General features: G+C 45.9%; 1 protein-coding gene across 9 annotated transcripts in view; it reads right to left on the reverse strand.

Annotated features, from left to right (window-relative positions):
• The window catches only part of citb (citron rho-interacting serine/threonine kinase b), a 59,762-nt gene that overhangs the window by 19,233 nt on the left and 27,800 nt on the right, over window positions 1-12,729 (reverse strand). For all 9 annotated transcript variants that reach the window (XM_029259483.1, XM_029259482.1, XM_029259479.1 and 6 more), the window contains exons 12-20: window positions 11,527-11,636; window positions 11,145-11,319; window positions 10,864-11,061; window positions 9,127-9,180; window positions 6,840-7,037; window positions 2,872-3,065; window positions 2,542-2,677; window positions 2,278-2,382; window positions 798-938 (exon numbers count right to left, since the gene is read on the reverse strand). In XM_029259483.1, coding sequence (XP_029115316.1) covers window positions 798-938; window positions 2,278-2,382; window positions 2,542-2,677; window positions 2,872-3,065; window positions 6,840-7,037; window positions 9,127-9,180; window positions 10,864-11,061; window positions 11,145-11,319; window positions 11,527-11,636 — 1,311 coding nt within the window. The remainder of the gene's footprint in view (window positions 1-797; window positions 939-2,277; window positions 2,383-2,541; window positions 2,678-2,871; window positions 3,066-6,839; window positions 7,038-9,126; window positions 9,181-10,863; window positions 11,062-11,144; window positions 11,320-11,526; window positions 11,637-12,729) is intronic.

The following is a 12,729-nucleotide window of genomic DNA, read 5'->3' on the forward strand; positions in this document are numbered from 1 at the left end:
TACAAACAACGCGAGTTATGAAGAGTCAAGGGTCCCAGTTGTGCTTGTAAAATGAGAAGCCGGGGTACTGTATGAGTACTTTTACTACATTTATACATGTAGCTGATGCTTTTCTCAAAAGTGACCTGCACTTGTCGATGCACCTACAATTATTCACCCATTTACACATCTGGATAATTTTTACCGGAGCAATTTAGTTTATGTACCTTGCTCAGGGGTACTACAGCCAGAGGTGGGATTTGAACTTGTAGTCTTTGGGTCAGAAGGCACCAGCTGTAACCACCACACTATCAGCTTTATGAGAACACATCCCCAGTGCTGTGAATGCACATGTGGGCTGGGCCTCCAAACACAAGGTAGGAAAACAGCTGAAGATGATTCGATTGCAGCAAAACGGAGGAGAAATCAAAGAAAAGAAAAGAATTCTAAACTCAAACTCAAATCTCAGGAGTGTGGCAAATCTGAACCTTGATTCAGATTCTTTGGCCTGTGCTGGATAATCTATGCTGTGTTGGGGCAATATAATTCTGTTGGGGTAATTCAGACCCCTAGGGGGTAATTTGACAGCTGTGGGCAATCTGAGTGGGGTACCACGGTAATCACACGTGTGACAATGTGGGGGAAATCTGGGCCTGCATGGGAATCAGGTTTATTTAAACAGGAGTCATGTCATCTTATTTCTAGCTATAGGTTTGCTCTTTTATTTCCTTGACTTTCAAGTAAAAAAATAAACACAAGAGATTAGTCCTCATGGACCAAATGCTAAACTAACGGAACCGGGCTCCTAGGGTTCGCACCTGGATGTTTTCCAGCTGGTACTCCAGGTCGGTGCGCTCCGTTTTCAGAAGATCTGTCTGATCCAGAGCGTCCTGCAGGCCCTGCGTCAGCCGGAAGATGTGTGCCTTCTGCATGTCCATCTGCTGTTGCAGCTTGCTTTGCTGAGTAGGCAATGTACAGGTTAGCCGCCATTTAACCTTGAGCACCCAGCTCCGCTCTGATCACTGATGCGCCAGGTCCCGTGGCTGATAGTAACATTATTACCATTGGCACAACTCTTAGCAGCATTATAACTGATTAATAGGAGCTGAGGAAGTTTGCACCCCAGTGGCTCCAGGGCTGTGGGTTGAAGTGAAACCCCAGATCTGTATGTGTGACTTTGAAGGATCTTTGGATGTTCTGGTTTCCTCCCACAGCCTGTACTGACAGCTCTGAGAATCTAAACTGCATGAGCAAACCAGATTCTGTGTGTCCTGCAGTGGACCGGGGTTCCATCACGAGTGTAATCAAACTCGCGTCATTTGCTTCCCAGGACAAGATCTGGGTCTCTGCAGCCCTGTTCAGACAGACAGTTACTAAAAAAGATTATAAGGTGCAATTCAACAACACTGACTGCAACAAGAGTCTACAACTCTTCAACACACTACAGCTCTTTCTGTTTTTACAGGCTCCTAATTGGCACAAATAATAGAGGGGAATTAAACTTAGGTACAGAGTTCCACAAGTCAGCTTCAGCTTCCACCTAATCGCTGCCCTTCAGCCACTAGATTCTTCTCCATCCTCTACCTTTAGCTCCTCAGTCTCCTCTCTTTTCCTTCTCTGGCGCTACAGAGCGCTGAGCACCAGGACAGCCAGGCACAAGAAAAGTTTCTTTCCTCAGGCCATCTACCTTATGAACAGCTAAATCCCCCCTAGAGAGTAAACCAGTGCAATACACAACACTATTTATATTTATAATTATATCTATTTATCACATCATATCTCTTACTCACATTCCCTTGCATTTGTATAGAACATACCTGTACATACATATAATGTCTAGTGACTATTTTTTGTATATTGTGTACTTTATATTTTTTTAATATTTTTTTAAATCTTTTTCACATATTCTATCTTTTCATCTGTGTCTTGTCACTGTCATTCTGTCTGTGCTGTGAAAGTTTCTGTCACCAAGACAAATTCCTTGTATGTGTGAACATACTTGGCAATAAAGCTCATTCTGATTTATTTCTTTTTTTTTCCTTAGGCTCTTGAATCCTTCACCTCCCTTTAGTCAGAGGCTCTGCCCTCTCTTCTCCAGTTAGCCCCTCAGTCTCCTCCCTTTAGCACTAGTCTCCACCCAGTCTCCTCCCTTTAACCCCTTGACTCCTCCCCATTCTCTTCCTTTAGCCTATTGACTCCTCCCCATCCCCTCCCTTTACCCTCAGGCTCTGCCCTCTCTTTGCCCTTCAGCCCTATCTCTAGTCCCAACCGCCCCCCTCCTTAGCAATGGTCTTGTACCTCATCCAACAGCCTCTGCTTCAGTTCGCGTTCCGTCTCCAACTTCTGCTGCAGGCTGCGGGCGTTCATCTCCAGCATGGCGTGCTTCTTCTCCAGGTCATTGAGCTTCAGAGAGGAGCAGGGGGTCACAAAGGTCATCTTTACCATGTATTCTCTTTATTTCTCATATTCACAGTATTTGTATTGTTTTCGTCCTGTCACTTATCTACACTGATGTTCCAGAGAGTTCCAGCGCTTTGGCAGAGAGAGAGAGGGGACGCTCACTGTGTCCGAGAGGCTCTCGGCCTTCAGCCTCTGCTCCTTCAGGGCCTGCTGCAGGGCCAGGATCTCCGCCTTGTGTTCTTTGACTGCCAGCTCCACCGCCTGGCGGGACTCAGTACTGCGCTGGTCGGCACGCAGCCTGGTGCACAGAGAGGAAGAGTGGACCTGAAGGCAGCAGGTATCACCTGACCAGGTGTAGCCAAAAAGGTGGGTGTTTGGTCATGGTGCACTTGCCTTAGTGTGTGTGGTTCTCCTGGAGGTGAAGGAAATGTGTTTAACTGGCTGATTGATGTTTTGTGTGTGTGTGAGTGAGAGAGAGAGAGAGAACATCACCTGTTCTGCTTCTCAGTGTCCAGCAGCCTTTGCAGGTCCCGGGCCCTCCTCTCTGCCTGGTTCTTCTCATCCTCCAGGGCACTCCGCCATGCCTCCCACTGCCGCTCCTTCTCCAGGAGCTCGTCGTTCAGGGTCTCCAGCTCCAGCACCTGCTCCTCCAGCATGGTGCATGTGGTCTTCAAGGTCTCAATGTTCTATGGAGATGGGGCAGTATAGCACAGTATTTTACTGGAAAGATTTATATATACACTATAGGCCAACAGCAATAATCATTATGAGAGAGTAAAAATCAGAGTGGTACCCATATTTGGAAACTTTTGTTGTATAATCCTCTTCATTAATAATAAAAAAAAAAAACTAATTTAATTTTTGGTTATGAAAAACTTTATAACCTGTCAGTATATCTGACGTGTCCTTACATAACAGGCAGTAACTGAAAGAGAACATGCCAAGCATGAAACACGCAAGTATGACCGTGATTCATATTTATAATCTGCAACAAATGGGTTCGGCACACCGCACTATTAATATCTAATCTAATCAAATGGTTTAAACACTGCATCATTCATCAACATTATAAATCATTCATAAAAATATGGGCTTTAAAATCATCTCCAACTTAAAATTATAATTCAGCTAGACTCTCTGACATTAGGAGACATTTAGTTAATTTCGCCACGGCACCAACTCCACCTTGTCACGTCAGGTAGTTGACTTCAAATACACATCTAAACCTGCACAACTGACACTGTAAATATACTGACTTGATACTTATATTTGTTGTTTACATATTTTCTGTAATTGCGTTATCTTCAATTATTTTCTAAACTTTCTTTGTTGTAGAAACACCATGACCCATATTTACCCAACCAGGCCATAGATGGCAGTAAAGAGCACACAAAACACAGGCACCACCTTAACCCAACTTACATCCACAGTGTTCGCAGCTCATGTTTGGTGTTCCTGAGTGTTAGTGATCAATAACAAGATTAGGAATATTGCAGACATTTATAGGATGAATTGGCCAAAAACTGGAATTAAAAATGAGCTTGTGGAGACAACATATTTCTATTTTCAGTAGTTTTAAATGTAGCTCACAGCTAACAAAAACAAGAACATATAAAGGTTTTGAAATATTTTTATTTACGATAGGTTGTGTAAAAATCTCTGCTATATCTAACTTGTAAATACATGAAAGGACATGTGTATTAAGTTTTTATTGATTGTGAATTGCAGTAAACATATTGTGGCGCCCTGGGTTTGGATGAGGTGAAGAAGGACGCACAGGCAGCGTTCATAATGAACGTTTTATTAGAACACTGGCACACAAGGAAATGAAATAATGCTCTCGGTCCAAGGACCCTGTTTCCTCAAGGATCTGCACACCAAAGCAGCCTCCCCAGCTTGCTTAGCACCCCCAGGCTTTTTTTTTTTCTCCCTGGGAAACACTGTCACCCCATTATTTTCCCCATAAGTCCCCCCAGTGGTTGAACACTTTACAATTTTCCCATAATCCAACTATGTATAATAGATGCATTCCCAACTCGCAGTATCGTGGTAGTCAAACAAGATATTAACAAAATTCCACTGCCAGCTGCACTTGTGAGTTGAAAAGCCAGATTTTATTGAATCCTTTCAATGATCTCCTGCTGTATTCTTGGCTGATCAGTTCACAAAGTGATTTAGCAAAAGTTCAAACAATGGCCGAAAGTTTGCCATTGGGTCAAGCAGCCAACAGTATCTGGTACAAAAGGGCACAGAAAAGGGTCCAGAAATGTTTCGATTATTGAAGCCAACATTTGTGATAAAGTTATTCATAGAACGAGAGGTCTGGTACTAAGACCCAACTGGAGTCCGGGACTTTCCGTCACGTAAGGGCCCCCCAGTGCAGCTAAGTTCAACTCAGTCCATCCGCATCACTCCTCCCCACAACTGAACCTTGAAAAGCTGACCTTATTCATGCTTTCGTTGTTGAAGCAGGAGGTGGGGGGGAGGGGCGTTGTTCAGTCACGTTGCGCACAACAAACTATTAAGTGTTAACTCATCTCATGGAGCACAGTCGAATTATGGAACGAAGCGCTAACAGTTGTCTGGCCGTAACCCTGATGTTTCTCCGCCGGCTTTTTACCATTATTATTCCTGCCAATTTTACGAACGCCTACCAAAGCTTGACTGTTTCAGATGCAATTATCCAATCTGGAGTGAGTGCGCTCTGAACACTTGGGTCTACAGAGTCGTGACTGAGCAACTGGGTCGCCTGATGAGGTTTTACAACGTGAGATCAACTGCTGAGAGGTGCACCGTGCAGGTACGAAGGTCGCAGGGCTGCAGGCCCTTCCAGCGCATCGCCAACTCATCCGATCCCAGGGAATAAGGGAGGAGGAGGAGGAATCTGAGCTCCAGAAGTATTCGGAATCCGCAGACCTCCAAATGGGACTAAGGAATCAATTTCATAATATTCCCATAATCACGAAATGAATGTAAAATGACAATACGTGTTTCGGAACGGTCCAGTTCTGCTCGTTTCTATTCTCGTCACAAGTCGATACACACATGGCGGGAGGCAGTTTGCTCCCAACTGGCTCAAAGTCTCACACTTGCTGCAGAGGAACTGGGGAACAGAGCTCGGTGGCTCCCTGTATAGCCGCCGCACGCACTTTGAAGTCCACGCACTGGCGGGCACCAACCTGGGAGTCGACGTGGTACCGTGTAAGACACCGCGCTGCCACCCTCCGTTTAATCCCCTTCCTTGAGACCAGCAGGCCGCGTTACACAACCATGCGGAGCAAGAGGCAGCGTGACTCTGCGACGCCCACGTGCTCCTCCTCCCACCGGGATGCAGCGCCGAGCGCAGCCCGTCTCCACATCCACTTCATAAGACAGGGAAGGCAAACGCAGCCCTCGGTGGGCTTTGAACCACAATTTGCAGGCTTTTCTCTGATTTCAGAGCAGAACTGGTGACTGAGATTTGCCACACGTTTGAGTCTCAACACCTAAGGAGGGCATGGTGTTTGTGTTTGTCATGTCACTCGTGACTGAGGAGTGTGTCGTGTGGTTGTCACTCGTTAGTGAGGAGTGTGTCGTGCTCGTGTTAATCCCATTAGTTCTTACTTGGGGCTGCAGCAGGGGGCGCAGTGGTCAGAGCTGCTGCCTTTGGACTCAGAAGCTGTAGGTTTGAATCCCACCCCCACTGCAGTACCCTTGATCAAGGTACTTACCCTGAACTGATACAGTAAAAATTACCATGCTGTATAATTGGGTAAATCAGTGTAAGTAGCTTAACACTGTAGGTGAATAAATAAATGACTGTAAACTCAGTGTATGATGTTTGCATTTCTCATATTAGTAGTAATCAGGAGTGTATGGTGTCTCCATCTCTTCTCTTCACACATGTACCTGTTCCTGGATGTGGAGACACACTGTACCGCTGGTGCCCTTGTTTCCGGTTGCTAAGGTACAGATGTCCTCGTTTCCCCTCAGTCAATTGTGTGATGCAGCTCTTTATGATTATGGAGGTAAATGTACACCTGATTCAGCCTATAGAGGCCAGCGGGGGGCTAGTTGAAGCTGCTTCGGTGTGACGGACCTATTTCTGCCTATCAAGGTGAGTGTCTATGGTGGCACAGCGAGTAGCACTGCTGTCTCACAGCGTGTCGGTGGTGCGAGAGGACATGGGTTCGATCCCTGCTCAGTTTGTGTGGAGTTTGCATGTTCTCCCTGTGTCTGCATGGGTTTGCTCTGTTTCCTCCCACAGTCCAAAGACATGCTGTTAAGGTTCACCCATAGTGTGTGAGTGACAGAGACAGTGTGTTCCACTGATGTATGGATGAGTGACCCATTGTAAGTAGTGTATCTAACAGTGTAAGTCACCACAGTGATTGTGTGTGGGCTGATAACACTACACTGAGTTTACTGGAAGTTGAACTGAAGGACAGTGTCTGCTAAATAAATAAATGTGAAATGTTTACTTGTTTTTGGTTGTTGAGGTGCATCTCCCTGTCGGCCACCTCCCTGCGCAGCCGGTCGACGTCCTGGCTCAGCTGCAGGCGGTCCTCGTTCTCGTCCGACGCCTCATCCAGCTGCTTGGACAAGTAGAAGTTCTGCCGGTTCAGCTCAGCGTTGTCCTGGGTGAGCTGCGTGAGCTGCTCTTCCAGATCAGTGATCACCTGCAGGACAATGACAGGAGCGCCTTCTCACCGAGGTGTGACAACACAAACTGCCTCAGTGTATTTCAGGCTTTTGAGCTTGATAAAGCGGCTGCTACAATAGCCTACATTCACCAAGTCCCATCAGATGAATATTAATGTCAAGAGGCAGTGGAAGAACCCTGTGCTCATTAAAGTATAAAACCATCATGAACTTCCTGGACATTCTATTTCTTTCCCTCACTCTGCAAAGCATTTAAACAAAGTGAAGGACATTACTTGGTAATCACACTTTAACACCCTGTTTAATACTGAGTTATGAGAGACAAACTTGTGCTTGAGGATCAGCATGGACTTAAAAATCACCAAGGTGATGAAACCCATGAGAATATTCCAAATGCAAGCTCCTCCTTTTTCTCCCCATCTGTACCTGATTCACAGAGGCCATTTCACCCAGAGAGGGGGTGGCGCTCGATGGAGACAGACCATGTTCCAAGACGGCCCCTCCAGCGACCTGCAACATGCTTTACTGGCCTTCTAGGCTAAAGGGCTTTTACTCCAGAGGACTTGTAAAAATGTTGTCTTCTCGTGTTTCACAATGAACACGAATCCTGGGAAAACCTCAGATCAGCTCATGTGCTTCTTTTTACATTTTCAAGAAAAGGTTAAATAGGATAGAGGTTTCTACAGCAACAATGTAGAGCTGGGTGGGGGCGTTGTGGGTTTTAAGCCTTGGAGACAACAGTGCTTGAGTCCTACGCCCTTCAGCCAGATATAATTCCTGACTGGTGTTCTGCAATACTCAGGAACATGACTCAGGCCCCATGAAGGCATCTACAATGCAAACGGAGAGTAACAATAGCAGGACCTCAGCGGCATGTGAGGTGTGAGGTCAACAGGAGATGGGACGACAGGGACAAGCGGCAAAGCTAGCCTCGGCAGACGATGGTCCTTAGATTCATTCAAGGACGATCAGAACTAAGTATGGACTGTTGGGGGTCTGAAAGGTCTCATGTTTGTGTAACTGTCCCATCACAGGTAAGACTAAGCCACTCGGGATGAAAGAGTCTGCAAAGAAAGAAAGAAAGAAAGAAAGAAAGAAAGAAAGAAAAAGAAAAATCTTGCTGATGCTGAGCTCAGAAGGTTGCTAGTTCAAAAGCCAGGAGATGCTCACTTGTGTCATACCTGAGCAAGAAACGTGGTTTAGATTAGTCCTACAGTAAGCAGTGACTATATATATGAAAAGTGTGACAGAGCGGTAATGCGAAGAGGGGGAGGTGAAAGAGAGTGAACTGTGTGGGATCCAGTAGGACCATGTAGAACCTTGTAAGGGCCATGTTGGATCCTGTAGGACCATGTAGAGCTGTAGTGGATCTTGTAGGACCATGTAGGGCCATGTCAGATCCTATATGACCACATAGAACTATGCTGCATGTAGGACCATGGCAGACACTGTAGAGCTACATAGGACCATACTGGACCCTGTCAGACAATGCGGGACCATGCTGGATCTTGTAGGATCATCTTGTATGCCGTAGGACCATGTAGGACCATAACAGTTCCTGTAGGACCATGTAGAGCTGTGCTGGATCTGTATGACCATATTTGTTCTTGTTCTAAGCCGTGCTCCTCTGTCTCTCTGTCCTTCCTCCAAACCCCTTGCGGCTGGTATCTTGAACTTGTCACAGCAGCAAACACTCGACAGCACTGAACACAACCGACTGTGGGCCTGTGAAGCAACAAACACTACACCGGCATGACAGCATTGTTTTTCGGCTAGAACAGAGATGAGAAGCAGTGTCCGCATGGCCAGATCGGTGACTTTCTGATGAATGAGGTTTCGTGCCGCATTACAGGTATGCTACACTCAGCGCCACTTTTTACTGCGCGCCATCAATGAAACATTTCTCCCGTTTGCTCTTTACATTAGAATGAGTGCTACAGCAACGAGTTTACCAGAGTACTGTAAAACATGGTTTCTCAACAGATTTTAGGAGAGAGAAGTGAAGGAATTTCATTTCTACTAAAATAAATCACGTTCTTTGATTTTACACCCTTATACTACAGTAAGCGCTACATCACATAAGGTGGACGGGAAGTGGTAACGTACCGCACAGCTGTCCCTCAGAGCGTCAAACTTGCGCTGAATCTCATCCCGGTGAGCCTGTCGAAGGGAAAGATCAACACGTTCCGAGTTAAGCAGTCAGTAGCGGTCGACTGCAATAATGGTCACTGGTTCGACCAGGAAACACTGTCATAGACATCAGTGTGCGTGAAGAGCCGGTAACCTTTTCTATTAGAAATGCCATGGACTCTCCTGTACACTACCATTGTAATTACTTTTTGTTTATACAGTGACTCCTCAACTTACAAACACAACCGGGACCAGAGATCTGTTTGTAACCACAGTTTCTAAATCCAAAGGCACTTTTAAGTTGCACAAGTTTCAATCAATCAGTGGCATCACTGGGAGGTGCAGGGAGTGTGGACCGCACCGGGTGACACCATCAGAGGGGGTGACACCAAAATAACTGCCTATAATATTTTTGTGCAGCATTTCAGCAGGAATGTATTATTTTGTATAAACATAAACCTGTGCTTAGTTATATGAACAGAAACATTTCTTGTAATAAAGCCCAGTTTACATGTATCAATATACCTACAAGGGTAAGACTCTTTTACTTTTCGAACCTTCCAATGCGCTCCGCTCAGAGCTCTCATTACCACCCAATTACAATACAATTACAATTACAGTGACGCTTCGGATCATGTGGGCTCGTCTCCACACGCTACAAAACACGCTCTTGTTTTCGTCGCCACCGCTGTTTTCATAGGCGCTGATTTTGTCACATTTTCTGGTGTTTTAGCTACAATGTTGTGGTCATTAGTATTTGTGAACCTGTATCAATAACGTTAAAATAAACAATTTTGATGTAGTTCTTAAAATGTTTTTACTTGGAATTCTATTGTTTTCCCACCAAATTGTCACTTTAATCACATGAAACGATGTAAATGTAAATACATTTAGGCTGTGCGTATGATTTTTGTAATTTAAAGGTGTCATTTTAATTTTGTTAGTTGTTTACATCACTACTATTGCCATGACATTCAGTGATATAGGGGAATTACTGTTTACCAGTAACAGAAGTAGAAAAAACATTATTAATGATTCTGTATGGTCTGGTACGGGAGGAGGTCCATGGGGGGGTGGGGGTGACCATGAGTTACCGCACTGGGTGACATCAGTCCTAGTGATGCCACTGTAAACAGTTAATAATGTATTTGCTGCTTTGGTGCAGTGAAAATTTTGAGTGTAGCTTTAAAAAAAAAAAAAACCCTGAGGAACACAAGACATAAGCTGGTCCCACACTTGTACCCTGTATGGATGCTCCTTACTGCCACCTATTGACTGGCAAGGTAAACACTGGTTGCGTTTGCAGCAGAACTAAGAGAAATTTAAAAAAAAAACTAATAAAATACACACATCTCCAGAACCGCTTGTCCCATACGAGGTCACGGGGAACCGGAGCCTAACCCGGCAACACAGGGCGTAAGGCCGGAGGGGGAGGAGACACACCCAGAACGGGACGCCAGTCCGTCTCAAGGCACCCCAAGCGGGACTCGAACCCCAGACCCAGCGGAGAGCAGGACTGTGGTCCAACCCACTGCGCCACCGCACCCCACACAAGTAAAATAATGTCATTAAAATAATCAGTAAACAAACTGAAAAATATCTGCAGTTTCTGTAAGATTTTATACAGATACTCCAGCACTGACAAGTGTGATGGTGAGGATTTGTAGAAACTCCTGTGGTGTCAGAGCAGTACAGAGCAGTGTGAGGCCTCACCCTGAGCGCAGTAATCTCCTCCTCAGCCTCAGCGGTGGTCTCCTCCAGCTCGGTCTTGGCTTGCTGAAGCTGACTCTCCAGGGCACTACGTGCTGCCTGCAGCGCACTGATCTGAGACTCGCGCTCTTGCAGAGACAACGTTAGCTCCGTCACCTGTCGCTTGATCTCCAACTTCTGCTCCTCATGCTCCAGACCCATCTGCCAAAAGAGGGAAAGGGCATCCACCTCATACGCACATCTTTTCGTCCACGTTCCCAGCTCCCACGTTCCAGTGACCGCACCTCCCTCAGCCGAGTCTCCAGCTCCAGGAGACGGGTCTTGTTGCTTTGCTCCTGCTGGCTCATCTTCTCCAGGTGCTCCTCCAGTTTGGCATTCTGTGCCTCTAGCTTGCCTGCCTGTGACTCTAGGTAGAACTTCTGCTGCCTTAACTCTGAGATCATCTCCTCTTGGGCTTTCCTGAGGATTCCAACAAACAGCAACAGAAGGGCAAACGCTGACAAATCCAAGAAGTAGAACCATGACTTGGAAGACGAGAGAGACCCAAGTGTAGGGATTCTATATACAAAATCTTTAGAAAGCAAGAGGTATAGATAGAGTGGACAGCCGGACCAAAAACACCCAACCCAACTCTAAAGCAGGTTTGAGTGAGTCATCAGCACTCACATGTTCTTCTGAGTATAGATGTTGCTGTTGGCTGCCAGCTTGTTTGCCTCTGATAGCTCTGCAATCCTTTGTTCCAGACTCTTCATCTTGGAGTCCATGGCATTTATGGTCTGGAAAACAAGCATAGAACATAACGACGACTTTTCCATCTCTCACGCTCCAGTGGGCAGTCAAGGAAAAGGCTGATCTCCCACCAATGCTGCAAATGAAAACATGCACATTGCCACAAAAATGGGAGTCACCTGAATGGGAAGCTGAAGAATTCCATTCTGCATTTACATTTTACTCATTTTTGCTCCCAAATTAGTCACAGCCAATTAAGTCATTCCTATTTCTCCCTCTTCACACAGAACACCCACACCAACGTGGGAGGGTTGAACGCAGGAACAGAACACCTCCAACGGGTATGCAGAAAGCCCCCGGTGTCTTTTCACTCTATAAGCTTCATCAGACAACGTGACCAGAGAGAGCTATTTAGAGGAACATTAACTTTCGCCCGATTCCACAAACCCAGCTCACCACAGGTCCCGATGAGGACATAAACATGGAGAAACCCTCCGTCATCTGATATGCTTTGGTCCAAATGAGGCAGCAGGTAATAAAGAACATGCACTTATAACCTGAAGGTTGCAGACCCCTGGAGGAAGTCTCAGGAAGGGTCCTGGTATTGTACCCTTGAACATACTGAGAAAGAGACTTAATTTCGCTTGCTCTGGAAATTTAACCAGCTGTACAACTGAGACTACAACTACGAAATATTCATTAAAACCAAATTAAATAATAATAACAAACAGCCAGGGGGGCACAGTGGGTTTGACCGGGTTCTGCTCTCCGGTGGGTCTGAGGTTCAAGCCCCGCTTAGGGTGCCTTGTGACGGACTAGCATCCCATCCTGGGTGTGTCCCCTCCCCCTCCAGCCTTATGCCCTGTGTTGTCAGGTTAGGCTCCGGCTTGCCATGACCTCGCATGGGACAAGCGGGTTCAGACAATGTGTGTGTGTGTGTGTGTGTGTGTGTGTGTGTGCGTGTGTGTAACAAACAGCCAGTGTTTTGCATGTGCACTGGCTCCTCAGCTTCCAAACACAACTGGTACCAGAGCTTAGCACGCAACCCATTTTCGTCAATGAGTAAGTAATGCAGGTGTCCCTCAGTTTTTTTCCCCACCAATGGTTCAGTAAAAATCTCAGCGATAGCTATAAAATATA

Source organism: Scleropages formosus, chromosome 17 (assembly GCF_900964775.1).
Source record: "Scleropages formosus chromosome 17, fSclFor1.1, whole genome shotgun sequence".
Taxonomy (NCBI): Eukaryota; Metazoa; Chordata; class Actinopteri; order Osteoglossiformes; family Osteoglossidae; genus Scleropages; species Scleropages formosus.